The 22286-nt window shown below is 39.8% G+C and overlaps 1 protein-coding gene across 1 annotated transcript in view; it reads right to left on the bottom strand.

Annotated features, from left to right (window-relative positions):
- Positions 1 to 6027: 6027 nt before the first annotated feature.
- The window catches only part of LRRC66 (leucine rich repeat containing 66), a 50341-nt gene continuing 34082 nt past the window's right edge, over positions 6028 to 22286 (bottom strand). Inside the window, 5 exon segments of the mRNA XM_079154031.1 lie at positions 6028 to 6232; positions 6235 to 6315; positions 6318 to 6353; positions 6356 to 8104; positions 9573 to 9762. Coding sequence (XP_079010157.1) covers positions 6153 to 6232; positions 6235 to 6315; positions 6318 to 6353; positions 6356 to 8104; positions 9573 to 9762 — 2136 coding nt within the window. The 3' untranslated portion in view covers positions 6028 to 6152.

The following is a 22286-nucleotide window of genomic DNA, read 5'->3' as shown; positions in this document are numbered from 1 at the left end:
CCATTAAAAGAGTGCAGGGCTCCTTGAAGACAATCTGATTTCAAATCATGGAATAATACTGTAGACTGTCTTGGAACATTTATTGCCAAAAAACAATGGTAATTTAGAAATTCTGAAAAAATACACAGAAACCAGCTGAAAGGGGATCCCATTGGTTCAGCTGTGATAACATGAGCATTAAGAAACAAAATAAAAAATTATGGCTAATTAAAATTATATTCAAGTGAAAAGCCAGAGTCAGTAATGATATCCAAAGACAAATAATGCAAGTGTGGTTTGTATTTATTCAAATGAGCAAAGATGTTATTTTGTTTAATCCTATGAATAGTTTCAGGAGTATACACACACACACACATACACACACACACACACACACACACACACACAGAGGCAGATGAAATATATGTCAACCAAAGACTGAAAAGATTTCATTTCAAGGTTTGGAATGTCCCTGTCTATTATGGTGACTGAGGTACACTCATTATATGCCAAATTATTAAGAGAGTCTGGAAGGTCTTAAAATTCAGTCACAATTCCATTGCCCATGTCTCCTAGAGCTTAATGAAACATTAAGATGGGAGTTTGAAGAGAGTAAACTGGGCAAGTTTTGTACAGAATCTAGAGTTAGAGGACCACATAGTCTTGTCCTCAATGCTCACAGATATGACATATTTAGGCAGCAAAAAGACCGGCCTCTCTCCCCTTGCATATCAGTGGGCAGGCAGGTGTGGTAAGTCTGCAACTTACCACTTCTATTTATTTGATGGCTTATTATTCTAGTGTAAAGCACTACTCACCTCCATGAAAACTTGGCACTCATAGAAAGAACTGCTTCCATCCCTCCTACCTCCACTCCATCTCCCTTGGATCTGAAAGTACTTCAAACAAAAGTTGTAGCCTTGAGAGAGTGGCTTTTGTATTTCAAATAGACTGTAAACAAGTGGACAGCTGCTTGATTGCATTTATGTGCTTGCTGGATGTTCTAAGAGTTACTCCTGGGCACTCCTGGTTACTCCCTTGATTCTCCCCCTTGCCCTGCAAGGTCCTTGAAAATAACTGGACAAAACCTTCTTCAGGAGAGACAGAAGATGGGGAGGAAAGTTTTGTCCATCTGATCCCAACATGACCTTATTGAACCTGAAGGATTTCAAGGATGCAACATTAAAAAGACAAATTATTATAGCACCTGCTACTCTTCAAAGAAAGGATTAAAGTTTCATGCTTTAGGTTTTCAGTCATTGACCCAGCACTTATTTAATGGCTTTAGAAACACATGAAGGTAAATTATACCAGAGATTTAAAAAATGTTTTTCAGGTTAAAATATCATGATATAGAATTGTTAGGCTGATGAAAATTTAAGTTACTCTGCCAAAGAAATGCAAAAAGGGTTATCAAAATAAAGAGTGTTTTAAAGGTCATTTATGTAATATCAGAACTAGAGACATAGTTAAAATAAGTGAACCTTAAAAAAAGGGGAAAACTGGGGAAAAGGAACTCAATAGGATTTAGGTAGCTTAAAGTTTGAGGCAATTTGGTGGCAGATTCCAAGTGATTTTGGAAATCTGATACTGGACAGACCTCAAATCTCATTCACATCAAGTTAAGCTGAGAGGGACATTTAAAATTTATTTTTATCGAGGGCTGGTGGGGGGACGATGGCACATGCCTGTAATCCCAGCGATTTGGGAAACTGAGGCAGGAGGCTTGTGAGTTCAAAGCCGATCTCAACAACTGAGCAAGGCCCTAAGCAATTCAGGGAGATCCTGTCTCTAAATAAAATTTAAAAAAGGACTGGGGATGTGGCTCAGTGGTAATGCACCCTTCAATCCCTGGTACCAAAAAAATATATATACTTTTTACAGAAAGCAAGGGGCTTGCTTAACTGCAATAAATAGAGCTGCTTAACTGCAAAGCTCGTGATGTTTATGCCACACTACCAGAGCTCTTTTTGGAAGTCTGAACAAAAACAAATACGCTTACAAAAATAGTCAAAGCTGTACATACTTTTCCCCCCCTCTGTGCTGCTGGAACAGAAAGTAATTTTTTTGAACTTTATGAAATACCTGTCAGCTCTGAGATGACCTTTGCCCTCATAGACTGCATGGTGGAACTGGGTCCAACCCAATAGTTGGAAATTTGTCAACAGAAGAGTCTAGTAGGTCTCAATCAAGCCATGTGAAGCCTCATTTCTTCTACAATACAGAACAGGGCAGTGGAGGCCCAAGGGAGCAATGAAGAGCTAGTTTTGTGTGGGTTGGAAGGAAGTGAGAAAGGCTTTGGAGGAGGGGACACTTAAAGAGAGACTTGAATGAAGAATAGATGCTTGCCGGCATGTTGTGGGGAAATCAGATCTGCAACTCAGAGAGAAGGCAGCATCAGGGGCCCAGGCTGAGTGAAGTGACGCAGGCAGGTGATCTGTAACTATAAGCAGGTTGGTACAGTTGGCTTGAATTTTGAATACCAGAAATGGGGCAGGGTACATGAAAGGCAAGCCGGAGGGTAAACAGAACCAGATCGTGAATGTCCTTGTCCTGTACTGAGGGTACTGAAACCCTTACCTATTCAATAAATGCATATATTGAGACCTACTAAATGCCAGACCTTGGGCACACAGACACCTTTGTAATTGTTGTTATTTTCATAGAGTTTTCGGTATAAAATGGGCAGATGTTAAACAAATAATCACACAATTATTTTACTTGTGATAAGCTCTCCTATATGAAGATAATTATGTACAATTGCATCACATACTTAGGAGTATTAGATTTGGTGGGTAGAGGATTAGGAGGAGGGAGATACTGGGTTTCATTTTAGATACACTTAGCTTGAAATGCCTATGGAGATGTCACTGCATGTGAGTATAAAGCTCTGGAAGGATTTCAAAGCTGGAGTTACAGAAACAGAAAATATTAGCAATTAAGTGGTGATTGAAGCCATGAAGACTGATAGTTCTCACAAGGAAAGTGAGGTGAGAAGACAGAATGGTCAAGGTCCAAGTCCTGGAAAACATGCATATGGTAAGAGGTGAGCATAGGAAGAGAAGCTGGAAAAGGAGCTTGAGAAAGAAGGACCAGAGAAGCAGAATCAGGAGCCAGTGTGTGGAGGACAGTCTCCAAACCCTACTTTCTACCCTTCTCCATCCTGCTCTGTGGCTTGGAAGGCTGACCACTGTGGACCACATTAACTGGCTCTCTTGCCCTCTAGCTTCTGGAGGTCAGGCACTGGGAGGCACTGGGAGGAGATTGGAAGATGGAGAGGCTGGGGTGACAGTTCCCTGGCATGTTCCCGCTGGACGGTGGCTCCTTAGTGACTATGTGAGGAATGCAGATCCTGTCGGGCAACCTGGCAACTCCCCTGTCGCTCAGGCCTGAGGTTGGTAAAGCCTTCCCTCTCTCGCGAGCTCTCACATCCTTCACCTTACCTTGCTTTAATCCTGTCTGCATCTTGGCAAATGGTTCTTCGTTAATGTCTTTTGTCATCCCTGTTTCTTGCAATCTGTCCTGGGATCCTCACCTTTACTGACCCAAATCATAAAAGGCACAGAAAAAGTGTTATGGTTTGGATCCTAAATGCCTCTTCCAAAGCTCATGTCATGAAGGCTTGGTCCCCAGTGCAGCAGTGTTCAGAGGTGGGGCCTTTGGGAGGTGATTGTGTCATGAGGGCTCCAATCTCAACAATGGATTAATCCACTTTTGGATTCATAGATCAGTGGGTTTTGTGAGAGGGCTTTGTTTTACAAGTTAGCTCGCTCTCTGATTCCTGATGAGGTGGGCAGCCTTCCCCACCATGTGCTCCCACTGCCCTGATGTTACACCTCACCTCAGGCCCCAGACTAACTGGGCCAACCATGGACTGAAACCTCTGAAACCATGAACCAAAATAAACATTTCCTCCTTTAAGTTGACTTATCTCAGTTATTTTGTCACAGCAGTGTGAAGTTGACTAACACAAAACTTCCAGGTGGGAGTGGCAAAGTGTCAAGCTGCAGTGGTTTTCCTCGATGAACAGTGAAGAGTTCATTGTATGTGTCAGTTGGAAGGTGTTTGTGACCTTTAATGGCACAGGTTAGAAGAAGGATGAAACCTGCCCACAGGATGCTGAAAAGTCAGTGGACAGTCCCTTGGTGTTGCTTTGAGAGGCTTAGCTATGATAGAGAGAAGGTAGTATTTTGAGGGAGCTGCTAGGTGGCGTTTTCTTTAATTTTAATGCTGATAGGGCTTAAAGACTATGGGAAAGACCCAATAGACATGGAGAGCAGGGTGTGCAGGAATGGGAAACATGAAGGATCTACACACAGGACTGAAGCAAAAGCAGACTGGAGGGATTATCCTTGACCAAAGAATATTGATTTCTTCTTAGGTTGAAGAAAAAGAATGAGGGTAAATATGGACATAAACATGTTTACAGATATGGGATAAGAGATAAAGGAATTTTTCTCACAGCCCAAATTTCCAAATTTTCTTAGTGAAAGATGAAGGATAATCAAAGTTTAAAATAGTGATTATGAGAAGTGGGAAAGAAATTAATCAGGAGCCAAGTAAAGGCCTCAGGGGTTTGCTGAGATAAATAATTGTTATACATGATGGAAACCAGAATAGAATGTACAGTGAGGTAATTAGACAGGTGGGATGTGTCCCAATTGTGGAATTTGGCTTTTATATAGATAATGGCATCCATCAGAGGTTTCTGCGCAGTGGAGTGATGAATTGGCTATAAGACTATCTGGAGATGAGCAAGGTAAAGAGAAGTACTAAAGATCACAATAATCCAGGTGATAGACAAGAGATGCACCTTATTTGGGGACTGAGAGAAGACAGAACAAATTTAAGTTATTGAGGAGCTAGATTCTCATAGGATTGTGCCATGAGATAGACTAAGGGATTCTTAGGGTCCTTTCCCAAACTCTATCAATTCCACCTTCTTTGAAAACCCTGATTTAGCACAAATTGCCTAGTCTCCACCCAGACTGCCACACCTGTCTCCCTGTATTATAGACATCCAGGAACTTCCAATGCACTTGGCTTGGAGGCTACTCAGAAATGAAAGAGAATGAGTCAGAACTAAGTCAGAAGTGGTAACTAACTGGATTTACTGGGAAGATAACATGATACTGTTAATGAAAAAAGGCAATATAGGCTGTGATGTTTGTGAAGGAAAATGATGAATTTTAGGTGCTGGATAATTCATATGGATTGAGCAATCAACAGGGTTGAGGATGTAAGTCTGGAGCTCAAGAGGGAGGTTGAGCCTTGTGCAGATCTGGCATCATCTATATCAAGCTGGCTGTTGAAGCAGTAGGTTCCACATTTGCCAGAACATTCCATCAGTCCCTGCAAAACCTGTCTTGGACCTATGAGTAGAGTATTTGTAGTGTTGTTTCTTCACCATTCCCTGGTGCTGGCAAAGGGGTCATAAAGAATGATTGGGGAAGAATCCTGGAGGAATACTGTCTTTAAGAGGGCAAGCAAAGAAGTCAAGAAGGAAAATGAGAAAATGTCAGAGAAGCTGGAAGATAAACAGAACAGCTCATGAGAGAACAAGCTGGAGAGTTATACCAAGAAGGCTCATCAAGGATCATAGTGATGGACATTTTTCTTTTACAGAAAATATCTTGAAAACTGAACTTTAATTAACATTTTGTTCTAGAAAATGGTCTCTCTTCTCTGTAACTTATTAAAAATATTTAAGTTGTTCTAAACTCTTCCAATTTTGCAGTTTCATGATCAATCTCCATAAAGCTGTGCTGGTCTCTGTGGAAAATTCATTAAAATCTCTTTAGCATTTCCATGTAAGTGCTTCAATGTGGACTAAAATGTCACTTGAATGTCCTTGTCTTTGTCACAGTGGAGCTATTCTATTTTCACATACACAGCCAACTCCCATCAGATGGCTCTGGGTCTGCATCCAAGCATGGATGTTTGGAATCACCTTTTTCTATGGATTCTCCTCTGAATGTTTACCCTGGCTTCTATGACTGAAGTGCTTGTGTGCTCTTGGTGAACTGGGTTTATCTGGAAGGTCTTGTAAGGATAGTGCTTGGTTTTCGGACCCATCTTCAAAATATTCTCCCCTTTCACACTCAAGAGCCAGCTCATCACCACAGGATTGTAACAACTGCTTCAGGCCTATGACTTTTCTGGAATCACATTCTCTAGTAGACATAAAACCCCTCATTTGCATCAATGTCCATTTGGTTGGAATCCTGGCCATCCCCTTGGGAATCTTTAAGTCTTCCCCTGTAGAAATCTTGAAAGCAAGATCTTTTTGAGCTGTGTCTACTCCTTGCATGAAAGGCTCATATCTACAAGTGTCTAGTCTTTTTCATGGCAGGATCCCTCCTCAGGATCTAGGGATCTTCAGTAGAAGGTGGAGGTGTTTGAGACAAAATGTCCACATTTGAAAATTCTAGGTCTCTAAGTGAGCAGTGCCATTCTACTGCCTCCTGAGGAACTGTGTCATGATCATAAACGAACATGTCTGGAATCTCATCACTTGAAGGACTGTTGCCCAGGGTTCTGGGCCAGGTTAATGGATCCTCAGATTTATTGATATTAGAGGCACTTTCCAAATGAGTGTTGCACAAACCAGAGTCTGATCCAGAAATGAGAGATTTTCCAAAATTATCTTCCTGAGTTTCACATTGCCCCAGAATCGTTTGGAAGGTCATGTGGTCCTGAAGACTTTCCCCTGTCACGCTGTCCTTGTGTATCCCTGGTTTCTCAACCTGCAGGGGCTCTGTGGCCCCACTGCTCTCTTCGCCACGTGTCTCTTCCTCAGTCATGTTCCTTGTAATCTCTGAACCCTCTGAGCTGAGGGTGAACAAAGACCCTTCGTCAGAATCGTAGTCAGCCTCATACTGAGTGTCAGCGGGAGCATCTTTTGGCACTGGCTTCACATTGACAGGAGTGACACTGAGCTCATGGTCCCATCTTGGTGGGAAGGCTGATGGGTCTGCATCTCTTGGACTGCCTGCGACCGCACTGAAGATGGCTGAATGCTCTTCCTCAGCCTTGGTCCCCTGGCTCCCTGGCTGCTGTGCACTCAGCAAGCTGATGAAACTGTTCACTTGCATTTTCTCAGAAAATTCCATCTGCAAACCTGTTGTTTCCAAAGGTTCAGGGCCCCTTATTTCCTTACTCTCTCCAGTCCTCTGTGCCTTTGCATGTGTTAGCATTTTGGATCCAGAAGCCGTCACCTCTCTGGAGAGTGATGGGCCTAATACATTCAAATAATCATGGGTTGAGCCAGAGGAAGTTCTTAATGTGCCAGCTATGGCAGAGTCACCCATTGAATGCTCACTGGGAGAATATTCCTGGGCCACAGTTTCATAATTTAATTCTCTGATATCATTCCTATAGATGCGGTCCTGTGCTGCTGAAGCTCGCTCATCATTATCAGCATGCGGATGTTTCCAGAGATTCAGATGGGCTGCACTGCTGTTCAGAAACATGTTATCATTCCTACTTCCTGCCCCAGTGTTGTCCCTGCATTGTTTTGAGCTCTGTTGATTGCTAGGCTCCCTTCTGTTGCTTCCCAGAGTTTTGTCAGGCATGACAGTGGCACGTAGACTTGGCTCTGTCACCAAAAAAGAGTGCTGGTTCTCATAGAGGTTTGGATGGTGCGAAACTTGGTGCAGATGTGTCCTTGAGTGCTGTGTGCACCCCGCAGCTTCGGCTTCATCAGAGAAGCCCTCATCTGAATAGGCATTATCTGAACCAGGGCTTTTGTGCCAGCATCTTTGTTGCCACAGTCTGTCAACATAAGGTCTTGTAAAAGCCCCCAGGCAGAAAGCCACAAAGAACGTGATGAACACAGACAGGCAGATGGCCAGGCTGAGGTCCTGGGAAGCATCCTCCTTTCTGCCAGCAGCTTTCACATCCCCAGCATTTCTGCCCACTCTTGGCAGCTGTCCCTGCATCTCCCTGAGATCAGAGCCGGCGTGTGCCTCCTTCCTCAGAGTGGAAAAGTGCAGGGACGTTCCTCCCTGGGGCCTCGCTGCTTTGTTCCTTAGGAAGCTTTTCATGTAGTTCAGATTAGTAGGAGGAAGGTGAATCTCTCTGGAAATTCTGCTTTTGGGGCTCTCCAAATATGCCTTCTCATTCCCTGTAAGTGGGAGACAAAACCACACACTGAGTGGATATGAGAATAAGGTTCCCAGGTTTATTAAAACTGAAGTCTTCCTTAGCTCTTATCTTACTATATTATCAAGGGTTTATTAGTGGTGACAAATAGTCTTCATTCATTCTTTTCTTTAAAATTATTTTTTGATTTTTTTGGTTGTTCAACCTTTATTTTCATTCATTTATATGTGGTTCTGAGGATGGAACCCAGTGCCTCACACATGCTAGGCAAGTGCTCCACCACTGAGCCACAACCACAGCCCATTCATTCATTCTTGACTAATGCCAACAGTATATGCATGGCTCTGTGCACACTTACACAGGGCTATCAGGAGTAGTCAGGAGGCTGCATGTTTCCAGGGATCCTGCCTGTTGCCCATGGGAGGAAGAAGCCAGACTGGAGGGAAAACCACATTGCTTCTCTTCCCTGTATACCTTCAACTACCTCATGTTTGCCAGAATATTCCATTAGCTCCCACAAAACCTGTCTTGGTCCTTCCCAGGTTTGCAGTATTATTTTCTCACCATTCCCCAGTACTAGTAAATAGAAAAAAAAACATTCATTTTTGTCTTCTGGTCCCTGGCCTCTGTCCTTCCCACTCAGATGCCAGTTGAGGCTTGTACAAAGGAATGATGTGTGGTGGACAACATTCTGACCTCCCTGCTCTTTGTGGATGTCTTCTGAACCTGGCAGGTATGGCTCTAGTTCTACTTTATTGACAGTCCTGAATAGAATTGAGCCCAGGGTTCAGTTTTTAGAAAATCCGACTTTTTTCTCAAGGTTCCCCCCCACAAGATGGCTAATAGTGGAATAAAAACCTTCCTAGAATGTTCATTTCCAACTGAGCTTTGGGAGGAGCAAGAAACAAATCAAAGGGAAATATACTTTTGAAATGTGTGTGTTTTTTTGTGTATGTATAGGATCACATTTTCAGAGTGTCGGCAAGCATTTAAAATCATGTTTCAAAATTGAAAAGTTATTTCTTTAATCAATTTTTTTGAGAATTCGGATAAAACTCTGAAGTTTTGAGGCTTCAGGGTAAATTTTTCTTCTAGTGAAACATATTTTTTACTATATAAAATTGATTCTGAGTGACTTGAACTAGGTTTTTTTTTTTAATATTTTTTAGTTGTTAATGGACCTTTATTTTATTTAATTTATTTATATGTGGTGCTGAGAATCGAACCCAGTGCCTCACGCATGCCAGGAAAGTGCTCCACAACTGAGCCACAACCCCAGCCCCTTGAACTAGGTATTTTTGACCATGTGAAGAAAATCATAAACTGAGGATATCGAACGGCACCGATGATTATGCTGTGACAGAGTCCAAGGCTGACTAATGCTGGGGATAAGCAATCTTGCTTTTAGAGGGACTGTCATTGTTTCAATTGACAACTATTTTTCAGTTCAAATGGAACCATTTCAGAGAAAAGAGGTACAACTGACTTACCTACAGACTTCTTGCAAAGTACATGCCACTTTCTCCTCCAGGACTCAGACATGAGACTTTGAAGGACTGTCACTCTGTCATCACACTGCCATTGGTTACCTGTCAAATCAATTTCCAAATGGGGAAATTCTAGAGCAATGGTCATCATTGGTAGGACAGTGGTCAGGGCATTGTGGCTGAGGTCTACAACCTGCTTGAGAAGAAACAAATGTAAGAGTTTTTGAACAAAGATATTTGGAGACAAAATAAATATGTATAGAAAGATACTGTTTACATTTCTATATAAGCAGTATGAGTTTAGTACTCATTTGAAAGTCAGAAATTTGGTTTAAATTTCTGTCGTGCCCCTAAAATCTCTGTAAGTCTAGGTTAATTGTTTACTTTCTGTGAGCCTACCTTCCAAAGGTGTTAGAAGGATTAAATGCATATGGAAGGTTTAGATGGCCAAACATTTTCTCTTTCTTCTTTCCTATAATTTATACTGTTAAATAAAACCTAAATTTTCATGCTGTCAAGGTCTAGAACTGGATGCAGGTTTAGAATTTCTAAAAATACTATGATCTCGAAAGTAGCAGAAGGTGCCAGATGAAGACAAAGAACACAGAAGAACTCTGACCAGAAGTTACAAAGATAGATCTTTTGCATCAAGTATTTTCTCAAGGATAGTAGTGCATTTCTTTGCATCTATGGTCATTTAGAACCTGCAAGATGACTAATTTGCCCAGTCTAATAAGAAATGCAGTGGAGAGACCAGGAAACAAAAAGGACTCAACAGACCTAGAGACCCAGAACAGCCAGACCTGGCAGTGATATGATAAAGCAGGGCAAGACAGACAGGTACAGCTCCAGCAGCTGTTTGCAGAACACTGCTGTATATCCGGCACTGTGCTGGGTTCTTTACCAACATTATCTCTAATTCTCTGGCAATGTCTCGCTTCCCCGCCCCGCCCCCCCCCCCTTTTTTTTTACAGAGGAAGAAACTGGGCCGAACCACACAGTACATCCCACACAGACCTGGTACACTGCAGGTGCTCAGTAAAGAATGAAAAAGAATGAATAAATGAAGTGGCGGAGTTGCAATTTGGTTTGGCTTCACGGCTATGTGCCTTTGAAGAAAACACCCTCTCAGAGCTACCATGCTAGACAGAAAGAGGGACTGGGTGGAGGAGGCCTGGAGCAGGAGACACAGAGTGGGGGGTATGAAGCTTAGGGAGGGGCAGCTGGGAGAAGAAAAAATCATAAACAGAAAATGCAAACCTTGCTTTAAAAAAGAGGCCCATGGAGGAAAACTCCAAAGGCTGAATGTTATCAAGACCAACTGCTTTTATAAACATCAAGGGAAAATCAGTATTTACATCTTGGATTACATAAATTCCCAAGAAGAGCTAATTCAAATAGTCAAATAGTGCTACAAACAAGAACACTATGCATGGAGTCCAAATTCTTGGTGAACTTTTTCTGTGTTGAGAAACTAAGCAATCTTGACTCTCAAAGGAAGGTTGCCAAAAATAGGAAGCAGAAGACTAGGGTTGGGAAGGAAAAAACACTTTGCCTTGGCCTTGTCTTGCCTAGGATCAGTAGCTTTCTTACCTCGTTTTTCTTAGATGCAGTGATTTGCCAAGAAATATTATACAAGTCTCCCTGTCTTTCTGTAATGTGTAGCCCTTTCAAATACATTTTGAAAATAACTCTCTGAAAAAGATAGACAGACTGAGATATTCTTTTCTTTCTTTTTCTTTTAGATAGATGGTTCTTATGTCCCTCTCTTCAACAGCAGAGTGAGATACTATGATGTTTTTCAGACAGTTATTTTCTTTTTAGTGCATTTTGTTTCATCCTGGCATCTTTCTTATGTTACAAATTATGGAACTGAAAGCAAAACTGGAAAGAAAATTAATAAAATGATTCAGAAGCAAAAAATTTCTGAGAAAAGATTAAAACAGAAGAGTCCGACTTGCTTACAGAAACACCCATCCACCAGCATTTGAAGGGGCTATACGTTACAGGGAGACTGGAGAAGCATATAGTGCTTCACAAATCACTGCATCTAAGAAGAATGAGGTAAAATTAAGAAAAGAAATGCTAATTTGAAATGTCAATGGAACTTATTTTATTGCATTTGAACATGGTGATGAAATTATGCTTTGAAAAATCTACCTAGCTTCTGAAAAGATTCCCACATGGGAAAACACACAGAATAGTGCAAGTATTAAATTAATCTCCCAGAAGAAAAACAACATCCATTGTGATATTCAGTTTTTTGGTACCAAATATGTTCATCATGTTCCAGTTTTTATAGTTACTGCCAAGCATGTAGAAGGGTAATAGAGAAGAAGGAATTGTTTGATTCTTGGCAGTTCTGGTGAATTGAGAATTACAGCTTGTCTTTGGCATCTATCACCTGTGAATTGCAGAAGACTCACAAAGTACACTAAAAATGCATAGGAAGTAAAACAGACATAGGGAAAATTACACATACAAATATAATCCATATGTAATGCACTAAATGAGGTTCCCAGGCAATTTGTCAATCAATGTGCACTGCCAAGTGGAGTGGACTGTCTCATCTTCTCTACTAAGTTCCATGGCAGACAGACTGTAAGATGGTCCCCAAAGATCCTGACTCCAGGTATCCAGGTTCTGGAGCAATCTCCTCCCCTCAACTGTGGGTAGGACCTGCTTTGTTTCTAGTCAAGAGCTTATGGCAAAAGCAGTGGATGTCACTTTGGTGATTACATTATATAAAATGGTACCTTCATTATGTAAGATGGTACTGCTCTTCTTTCTAGCAGATTCTCTGGCTTGATGGCTCTGGAGCAAACTGCCATGCCATGAAGTGCCCTGTGGAGAGGCCTTAGGGCAGGAAACTGAGGGCAGGCTTTGACTGCCAGCTGGTGAGGGGCAGAACTCTCAGTTCAACATCTCAAAAAGGAATTGAGTCCTGCCAATAACCAAGAGAGCTGGGTTTTCAGGTGAGTCTTAACCTGTGCTAAGACTTTGGTTGCAGCCTCTTGAGAGACTCTGAAGTAGAGGCCCTAGCTAAGCCATCCATGGATTCCTGACCCACAGAAACTGTGAGATATTAGATGTGTGTGGTTTTAAGCTAAGCGTGTAGTAATTTGTTCTGCAGCAATAGATCCCTAACTATCCATGATCATCATCTATCCACGCATTCCTTTATTTTCTCAACAAATATTTTAAAATGTCCTAGCTAAGCACTGGAAAACAAAACAGACATGTGTATATCCTCAAAGAGATCCTTCATCTGGTAACAGGGTGAGGGAGGCATAGTCCTTATCAATTAACCATAACCCAAACTAAATTATTTCTGTCAGGATAAGTGCAACAGCATTAAACATAGCATGCTATAAAGTGTGTAAAAAAGGGGGTCTGACTTAGTCTTGAGACCTTCTTGAAGAACTGACATTCAACCTAAAGCTGAAAGGATTAATATGAGTCAGCTCTTTCAGGTAAAGGGTCAGCAAGTGGGGAGGGCCTAACGTGAAAATAGGTAGGAGACCAGTGTGCAAGGGGAGAGTGGTTTGAAATGAGGTTAGAGAAGCAGGCAGAGCCAGGACCTAGTTGAGAAATTTGGAAGAATTTTAACCAATGAATGGCACATTCAGATTAATAGAACAGAGTATTGTAGCCACTTTAAAATTTCTATATGTAGTCTATGTTAACAAAGACTTTTACCAAATCCCAAGCACTGTTCTGAGAACTTTGTATGTATTAAAACAATTCCCACAAAACTCTATGAGAAAGAACTAAGTCATCTTTACTTTACAGATGAGAAAACAGGCACAGAGAGATCTGATAACCAAGATGGCATGGCTGGAAAATGGCAAAATCTAGGTTGAACCCCAATGCACCTGGCTCCAGAGTCCCACCTCACTACTGCTTCTCCAGCCTCCTTTCCATGGTGGAGGGCTCAGAGAGCCATTCTGGGAGCTGGAGAGTTTTCTCATGGCTACACTTCAACATCAGTTCCCATCACACTGGGGAAATGTCGGTTGTCTATGTCTATGCAGCCTAATAATGACAACCCTGAGCCTCATGGAGCTATCATGAAATGAACATGTGGTTAGTCCACGATGGGACGTAGAACACACCAGGTGCTGAAGACTTGGTATAAAAAAGGGAATGTAAAATATCTCACTAGGAATTTTTATATGGATTATATGTGTAAAAGATAAGATAGTGGGTTAAATAATACGTATCACTAAAACGAAATTCTCTTGCCTATTTTAACTTCTTAAATGCAGATACTAGGACATTTAAAATAGTATGTGTGGCTCATATATTTCTAGTGAATGACACTGGCCTGTGGAAGGAATGGGGGTTGGTGATAGAGGTTATGCCTGAAGAGTCTCCCATACTATTTCTGTGTGCCACACTGGAGGTCCCTCTTATATTCTAAAGGAGCACTGAGGGGGGATTTCACAATGTCATTCCAAAGGGGAAAGGCATGGAGGAAACTGGTTGGAGGAAAAGGGCCTGAAGCTGCCAAACCTAGAGCTCACCCTCACAGATGTGAGGACTTGGGGACGCTCCAAAATGTGGAACAGGTTCCTCCAATATGTGTCTGATGTTTAGAACAGTATGTGGCCTGTGGTGGTAAGTGTGATACAATATGCACTAGCGTCACCATTTTTATTATCCCATGCTCAATTTTGGAATGGAAGCAAGAGGGTCACTGGCCCTCAGTGGCCCAGAGAGTCTGAGTGTCTGACAACTCAGCATAATCCAGAGTGGTTCACAGGGGTCTCCCCAAGTGTTCCAGTTTGCATCTAAGACCCTGAGGGCTTAATCTTGCGAGTAGCAGATTTAATGTCTTGCCAAATGATAAGTGGAAATCTGGAGTTCAATTTAATTTGATTTAGAAAATAATGTGCCAATTTTTGCTGTTGAGTATTGTTTGGGTAAAGTTCATGTCCATTAATAAGCCCTTTGATTTCTGAAGCAATGAAGAAACTTCAGCTCTTCCAGGGGATTTTTAACATCGACTTATGTTTTGATTAACAGCCAATACAAACGGATATGAGAATACTCTTAAAAGGAAAGTCTTCTAATGTAATTGCCCATATGTCTGAGTATCTAAAATATAAAATGATTTTAGGATTAAGATCCAAGATGGCAAACGAGAGGGAGGCTGCATTCCTTGTCACTATGTGACTCGGGATTCAAGCAGAGGAACTACTGTTTTTCTGTTAGGCAGCTATAGCTGCCCACTGATTCCCTGCTGTTTGCCCCACATTGGTCCATTGTGATCACCTGTCTTTTGAGTGCAGATCACTTGCTGACCACTGCCTATCATCTGCCATTTTCCTGCCCCTTTGTTTGCCCATTGCTTGCCTTTCACCTATCCATTGCCCGCTGCCCAACCTTCACCTGTGGAGCCGTTAGCCTGCAGACCACCCGCAGACTGCGAGCAGATGGCCAGCTGCTGCTGCTGCCTAGAAGTCCATTGTCACAGTATCCGCAGGTTTGGTTACAAGCGGCTGTCACCATCTTGGGACACCAGCCAGGTCTGCAGGTTTGCTGCCACTGTCACCATCTTGGGGTGCAGTTGCCTCAGACTGGGCATAGCGACCGGGGATTAGAGATATATTGGGGTACCTACAGATCTGGTCGCACCTGAGATCTTTGTGCTGGGTATGCTAGTGGCAGTCATCTGGCTGCCTCTTTGCAGGGTTGTTCCTTTGTGTGAGGGTATCCCTGGTAGTCACTCTGCAAGTTGAAAGGGCACTGAGACCTTGGGACTGCAGCAAGGCAGGGCCTGGTGAAGCTGAAGCCCAGATCTGTCAGACTGTAGCTGTGTTTGTGTGGGCCAGTCTGGGCCTGGTAGGCCTGCAGAAACTGGGAGCCTAGGGGCAGTTTCCATGGGGGTGGGGGAAACAAGTTGGAGAAACTGGAGAAAACTGGGCTCTCTCCAGCTCAGGGAGTCCTGAGGTGCACAGGGATGAATGGGTGGGAAGACTGGAAGAGGGTGTGAGGGCATTTTGCTATCAGTTCCTCCACACAACTGGTTTGGTACCCACTGGACTGGAGCTACCTTCAAATGTCAGACTACCCCACCTATCAGCAGAGAAGGGAAGCTGAGAAAATTTCTGAAAGCCAACAGAAGCAATCCTTTATTTTCCATTGAGACTTTCCTTTTCTTTCTTTCTTTCTTTTTTTTTTTTTTTTTTGCCCTCTCACATCCCTATCATCTTTGAATCCAAATATTTTTCACACATCAATTTATTGAGGAATGGGATGTCTAAATAATATATTGCATTTTTGTTGTATAGTCTTATATTTTTACTTTAAAAAAATGTATATATTTTTTTTTCTCTTACCTGTCTCCCTGGATTCTCTTTCTCACTTATCTCATACTAACAGCCAACCTCTATTAATTCCTCCCTTGCTCTTACTATACATTTTTACTTCTATCTTCTCTCCTTCTCCTTCATAAATATCACATCTTACACTACTTCTGTTCCCTTATTGTCTGTCATTTGAAATGGTAAACCTTTAGCAAACTTACTGTTTATACTATACACAATAATTGAACACTGCATTTTTATTTACTGTGACAAAACTGTAGATGTCTTAATCAGAGCTATTTGGTTTGAGGTTGTATGTTGTTTTCATTGGGTGCTGTTAATATTGGTCTCCCCCTTAAAGGTGAGATACTGGAAGTCTTCAGGGACACTATAAGACTACAGGGTAGAAACTGTACTGATTCAGATCTATACCACTAGATGGGAAGACACACAAACATGAAAAATCAAGGTAACAAAGCACTTCAAACAAACTAAGATGTTCCAATAATAGAATCCATAGACAACACAGTAGAAGAAATGTCAGAGAAGGAGTTTAGAAAGTACATAGTTATATCAATCTTCAAAACGAAGGATGATACCAGAGAAAATACAGGAAGTGAAATATGACTTCAAAAAAGAGGCAAATATTATAAAGAGGAATCAAGCAGAAATTCTCAAAATGAAGGAAACAATGACCAAATCAAAAATTCAATGGAAAGTGTCACCAACAGACTAGACCACTTAGAAGACAGAACCTCAGACAATGAAGAAAAAATATATATTTTTGAAAATAAAGTTGACCCTATGGAGAAGATGGTAAGACATCATGAACAGAACTTCCAAGAAATATGAGATATCATGGAAGACCAAATTTAAGATTTAACAGAGTAGATGAAGGTGTGGAGATACAAACCAAAGGAATGCATAATCTTTTCAATGACATAATATCAGAAAATTTCCTAAATCTAAAGAATGAAATGAAAAATCAACTACAAGAGGCTTACAGAATCCCAAATGTACAAAATTACAGCAGACCACACCAAGGCACATTATAATGAGAATGACTAACATATAGAATAAGGATAGAATTTTAAAGGCTGTGAGAGAAAAAATCCAAAATATACATAGGGGAAAACCAATTTGGATTTCAGCTGATTTCTCAACCCAGACCCTCAATGCCAGCAGGTCCTGGAATAACATATATCAAGCTCTGAAAGAAAATGGATGCCAACCAAAAATTTTATGTCCAGCAACATGAAGCTTCAGATTTGAAGATGAAATATAAAAACCTTCCATGATAAAAGTTAAAAGAATTCACAACTAGAGAGCCTGTACTATAGAACATTCTCAGCAAAATATTACATGAGGAGGAAAAAAACCAAAAAAACAAAAAACCGTCAAAGGGAGGAACTACACTAAAGGAAAAGTCAATCAAAGGAGAAACTAAGTCAAGTTAAAAAACAAAAAATAAACCAAAGAGACTAGAAAGTCAAATCAAATTTCAATAATAACCCTGAATATTCATGGCCTAAACACATCAATCAAAAGACACAGACCAGCAGATTGGATTAAAAAAAAAAAAAAAAAAGACCCAACAATATCCTGTCTTCAAGAGATGGATCTCCTGGGAAAAGACATCCACGGACTGAGGGTGAAAGGTTGGGAAAAGATATATCACTCACATGGATTGTGTAAACAAGCAGGGGTTTCCATCCTCATATCAGAAAAAGTGGACTTCAAACCAAAGTTAGTCAGAAGGGATAAAGAAGAACACTTCATACAACAGTTTAAGGGAATCATACACCAACAAGATATAACAATCATAAAAACATATGCACCAAATAACAGGGCATCTACCTACATCAGACAAACCCTTCTCGATTTCAAGAATCAAATAGATGACAACACAATAATACTGGGTGAGTTCAACACACCTCTCTCACCACTGGATAGATCTTCCAAACAAAAACTAAACAAAGAAACTATAGAACTAAATAATATAGGACAAATAGGAAAAGAAGAACTCAAGCTGTCACTATTTGCCAATGACATGATTCTATATTTAGAGGATCCAAAAAACTCCACTAGGAAACTTCTAGAACTAATAAATGGATTAGGCAAAGTAGCAGGATATAAAATCAATACCCATAAATCTAATGCATTTCTAGTCATAAATGATGAATCCTCTGAAAGAGAAATTAGGAAAACCACTCCATTCACAATAGCCTCAAAAAAAAAAAAAATACACTTGGGAATCAATCTAACAAAAGAGGTAAAAGACCTCTACAATGAAAACTACAGAACACTAAAGAAAGAAATTGAAGAAAACCTTAGAAGATGGAAATATCTCCCATATTCTTGAATAAACAGAATTAATATTGTTAAAATGGCCATTCTACCAAAGGTGCTATACAGAGTCAATACGATTCCAATTAAAATCCCAAATGACATTACTCATAGAAATGGAGAAAGCAATCATGAACTTCATCTGGAAGAATAAGAGACCTGGAATAGCCAAAACAATCCTGAGCAGGAAGAGTGAAGTAGGAGGTATCACAATACCAGACCTTAAACTATATGACAGAGCAATAGTAACAAAAACGGCATCGCATTGGCACCAAAATAGACAGGCAGCCCAATGGGACAGAATAAAAGACACAGATGGACCCACATAAATAGTGGGTCTCTCCACAAAGGAGCCAAAAACATACAATGGAGAAAAGGTAGTCTGTTCAACAAATGGTGCTGGGAAAACTGGAAATCCACATGCAGGAAAATGAAATTAAACCTCTATCTCTTACCCTGCACAAAACTCAACTCAAAATGGATCAAGGACTTAGGAATTAGACCAGAGACCCTGCACCAAATAGAAGACAAAGTAGGCCTGAATCTTCATCATGTTGGCTTAGGATCATATTTCCTTAACAAGATCCCCAAAGCACAAGAAATCAAAGCAAGAATCAATAAATGGGATGGACGCAAACTAAAAAGCTTTTTCTCAGCAAAGGATACAATCAATAATGTGCCTACAGAGACTACAGAGTGGGAGAAAATCTTTTCTACACACACTTCAGATAGAGCATTTATCTCCAAAATTTATAAAGAACTTATAAAACTTTACACCAAAAATACAAAGAACCCAATCAATAAATGGGTCTAGGAACTGGACACTTTACAGAAAAAGACACACAGGCAATTAATAAATATATGAAAAAGTGTTCAGCATCTCTAGTAATCAGAGAAATGCAAATTAAAACAACTCTAAGATTTCACCTCACTCCAATTAGAATGGCTATTATCAAGAACACAAATAATAATAGATGTTGGCGTGGATGTGGGGAAAAAGGCACATTTTTACATTGCTGGTGGAGTTGCAAATTGGTGCAGCCACTCTGGAAAGCAGTGTGGAGAATCCTCAGAAAACTTGGAATGGACCCACCTTTTAACTCAGTTATTTCGCTCCTCATTTTATACCCAAAGGACTTAAAATCAGCATACTACAGGAATGCAGCCATATCAATGTTCATAGCAGCTCAATTCACAATAGCTAGATTGTGGAACCAACCTAGATGTCCTTCAACAGATGAATGGATATAGAAGCTGTGGTATATATACACAATGGTATATATACAGCCATAAAGAAGAATAATATTATGGCATTTGCAGAGAAATGGATGGAGTTGGAGAGTATCATGCTAAGTGAAATAAGCCAATCCCAAAAAACCAAAGGCCAAATGTTTTCCCTGATAAGTGGTGCCTCCTGCTGGTCGTGGTGGGGTGGAGAATGAGAGAAAAGTGGGGGAACTTTATATTATTTAGAAGGAAATGAGAGGGAGGGGGGTATGAAAAATGGTTGAATGAGACAAAAATCATTACCCTATATACATGTATGATTACACGAATGGTATGAATTTACATCATGTACAACCATAGAAATGAAATGATGTACCCCATTTGTGTACAATGAATCAAAATGCAGTCTGTAAAAATAAATAAATAATTAATTAATTAGAAAAACTAAATAATGCAATCAATTATTTAGACTTAACAGACACATAAAGAATATTTCATCCATCATCAAGCAAATACACTTTCTTCTCAGTAGCACATGAATCCTTCTCTAAAATAGACTCTATGTTATGCCACAAAGAAACTCTCAGCAAATAAAAAAAAATAGAAATATTACCCTACATTCTACCAGATCATAATGAAATAAAATTAGAAATCAATGATAAGATAAAAAATAGGAGCTACTCCAACACCTGGAGACTAAATAACAAGCCATTTAATGATGAATGGATGGCAAAGGACATCAGGGAGGAAATAAAAAAAATATTTAGAGGTAAATGAGAATACCAAAACAACATATCAAAATCTCTGGGATACTATGAAGGCTGTGCTAAGAGGAAAGAAAGTTCATTATATTGAGCTCATACATTAAAAGAAATGACCTAACATTACATCTCAAAGCCTAGAAAAATAATAAATCAATATCAAAAGCAGAAGAGAGGAAATAATTAAAATCAGAGCTGAAATCAATGAAATTGAATCAAAAGAAACAATTGAAATCATTGGCAAAACAAAAAGTTAGTTCTTTGAAAAAATAAGTAAAATGGATAAACCCTTAGTTACACTAATGAAGAGAGAGAGAAAACTCAAATTACTAAAATCTGTGATGAAAAAAGAAATATCATGACAAACAATACTGAAATACAGAAGATAATTAGAAACTATTTTGAAAATTTATACTCAAATAAAAGAGAAAATCTCAAAGCATCAACAAATTTCTAGAGACATATGATCTACCTAAACTGAAGCAGGAATACATACACAATTTAAACAGATCAATTTCAAGCAATGAAATAGAAGATGCCATCAAAGGCCTACCAACCAAGAAAAGCCCAGTACCAGATGGATTCTCAGATGAGTTCTTCAGAGAATTAACACCAATACTCCTCAAATTATTCCATGAAATAGAAAAGGAGGGAACCCTTCCAAACTCATTCTATGAGGTTAGTATTACCCTGAAATCAAAAACAGACATAGACACATCGAGGAAAGAAAACTTCAGACAAATGTCCCTGATGAACATAGATGCAAAAATTCTCAATAAAATTCTGGCAAATTGCATATGAAAACATATTAAAAAAAGACAGTGCACCATGATCAAGTGGGGTTCATCCCAGGGATGAACAGAAATCAGTAAATTTAATACATCATATCAAGAGACTTAAAGACAAGAATCATATGATTATCTCAATAGACAAAGAAAAAGCATTTGACAAAATACAGTACATCTTCATGTTCAAAACATTAGAAAAACTAGATAGTAGGAACATACCTCAACATTGTAAAAGCTAGCTATGCCTAAGCCCAAGGCCAACATCATTCTAAATGGAGAAAAATTAAAAGCATTCCTTTTAAAAACTGAAAGAAATTGAAGAAGACCTGCAATGAACTTTCTTTCCTCTTAGTACTGCCTTCATAGTGTCCCAGAGATTTTGATATGTTGTATCAGTGTTCTCATTTACCTCTAAGTATTTTTTTATTTCCTCCCTGATGTCTTCACCACTTCTATTCAACATAGTCCTTGAAACTCTAGCCAGAACAATCAGACAGACAAAATAAATTAAAGGGATACAAATAGGGAAGAAGAACTCAAAGTACCACTACTGATGACATAATCATATATTTAGAAGTTCCAAAAAATTCCACCAGAAAACTTCTAGAACTCATAAATGAATTCAGCAAAGCAGCAAAGAAATGCAAATCAAATGCATTTCAATACATAAGTGATGCATCCACTGTAAGAGAAATTAGGAAAACTACCCCATCCACAGTAACCTAAAACAAAATACTTGGGAATCAATCTAACAAAAGAGGTGAAATGAAAACTACATTGAAAACTACAGAACACTAAAGAAAGAAATTGAAGACCTTAGAAGATGGAAAGATCTTCCATGTTCTTAAATAGTCAGAATTAATATTGTCAAAATGGCCACACCATCAAAAGCATTATACAGATTTAATGCAATTCCTATTAAAATCCCAATGATATTCTTCATAGAACTAGAAAAAGCATTCATGAAATTCATTTGGAAAAATAAGAGACCCAGAATAGCCAAAGTAATCCTCAGCAAGAAGAGTAAAGCAGGAGGCATCACAATACCAGAACTTAAACTATACTACAGAGCCATAGTAACAAAAATGGCATGGTATTGGCACCAAAACAGACATGTAGACCAATGGTACAAAATAGAGGACACAGAGACAAACCCACATAAATACAGTTATCTCATACTAGTCAAAGGAGCCAAGAACATACATTGGAGAAAAGATAGGCTCTTCAACAAATGGTGCTAGGAAAACTGGAAATTCATATGTAACAAAATGAAATTAAACTTCT

Source organism: Sciurus vulgaris, assembly GCF_902686455.1.
Source record: "Sciurus vulgaris genome assembly, chromosome: 9".
NCBI classification, from domain to species: domain Eukaryota; kingdom Metazoa; phylum Chordata; class Mammalia; order Rodentia; family Sciuridae; genus Sciurus; species Sciurus vulgaris.
This window is presented reverse-complemented; position numbering and strand designations above follow the sequence as displayed.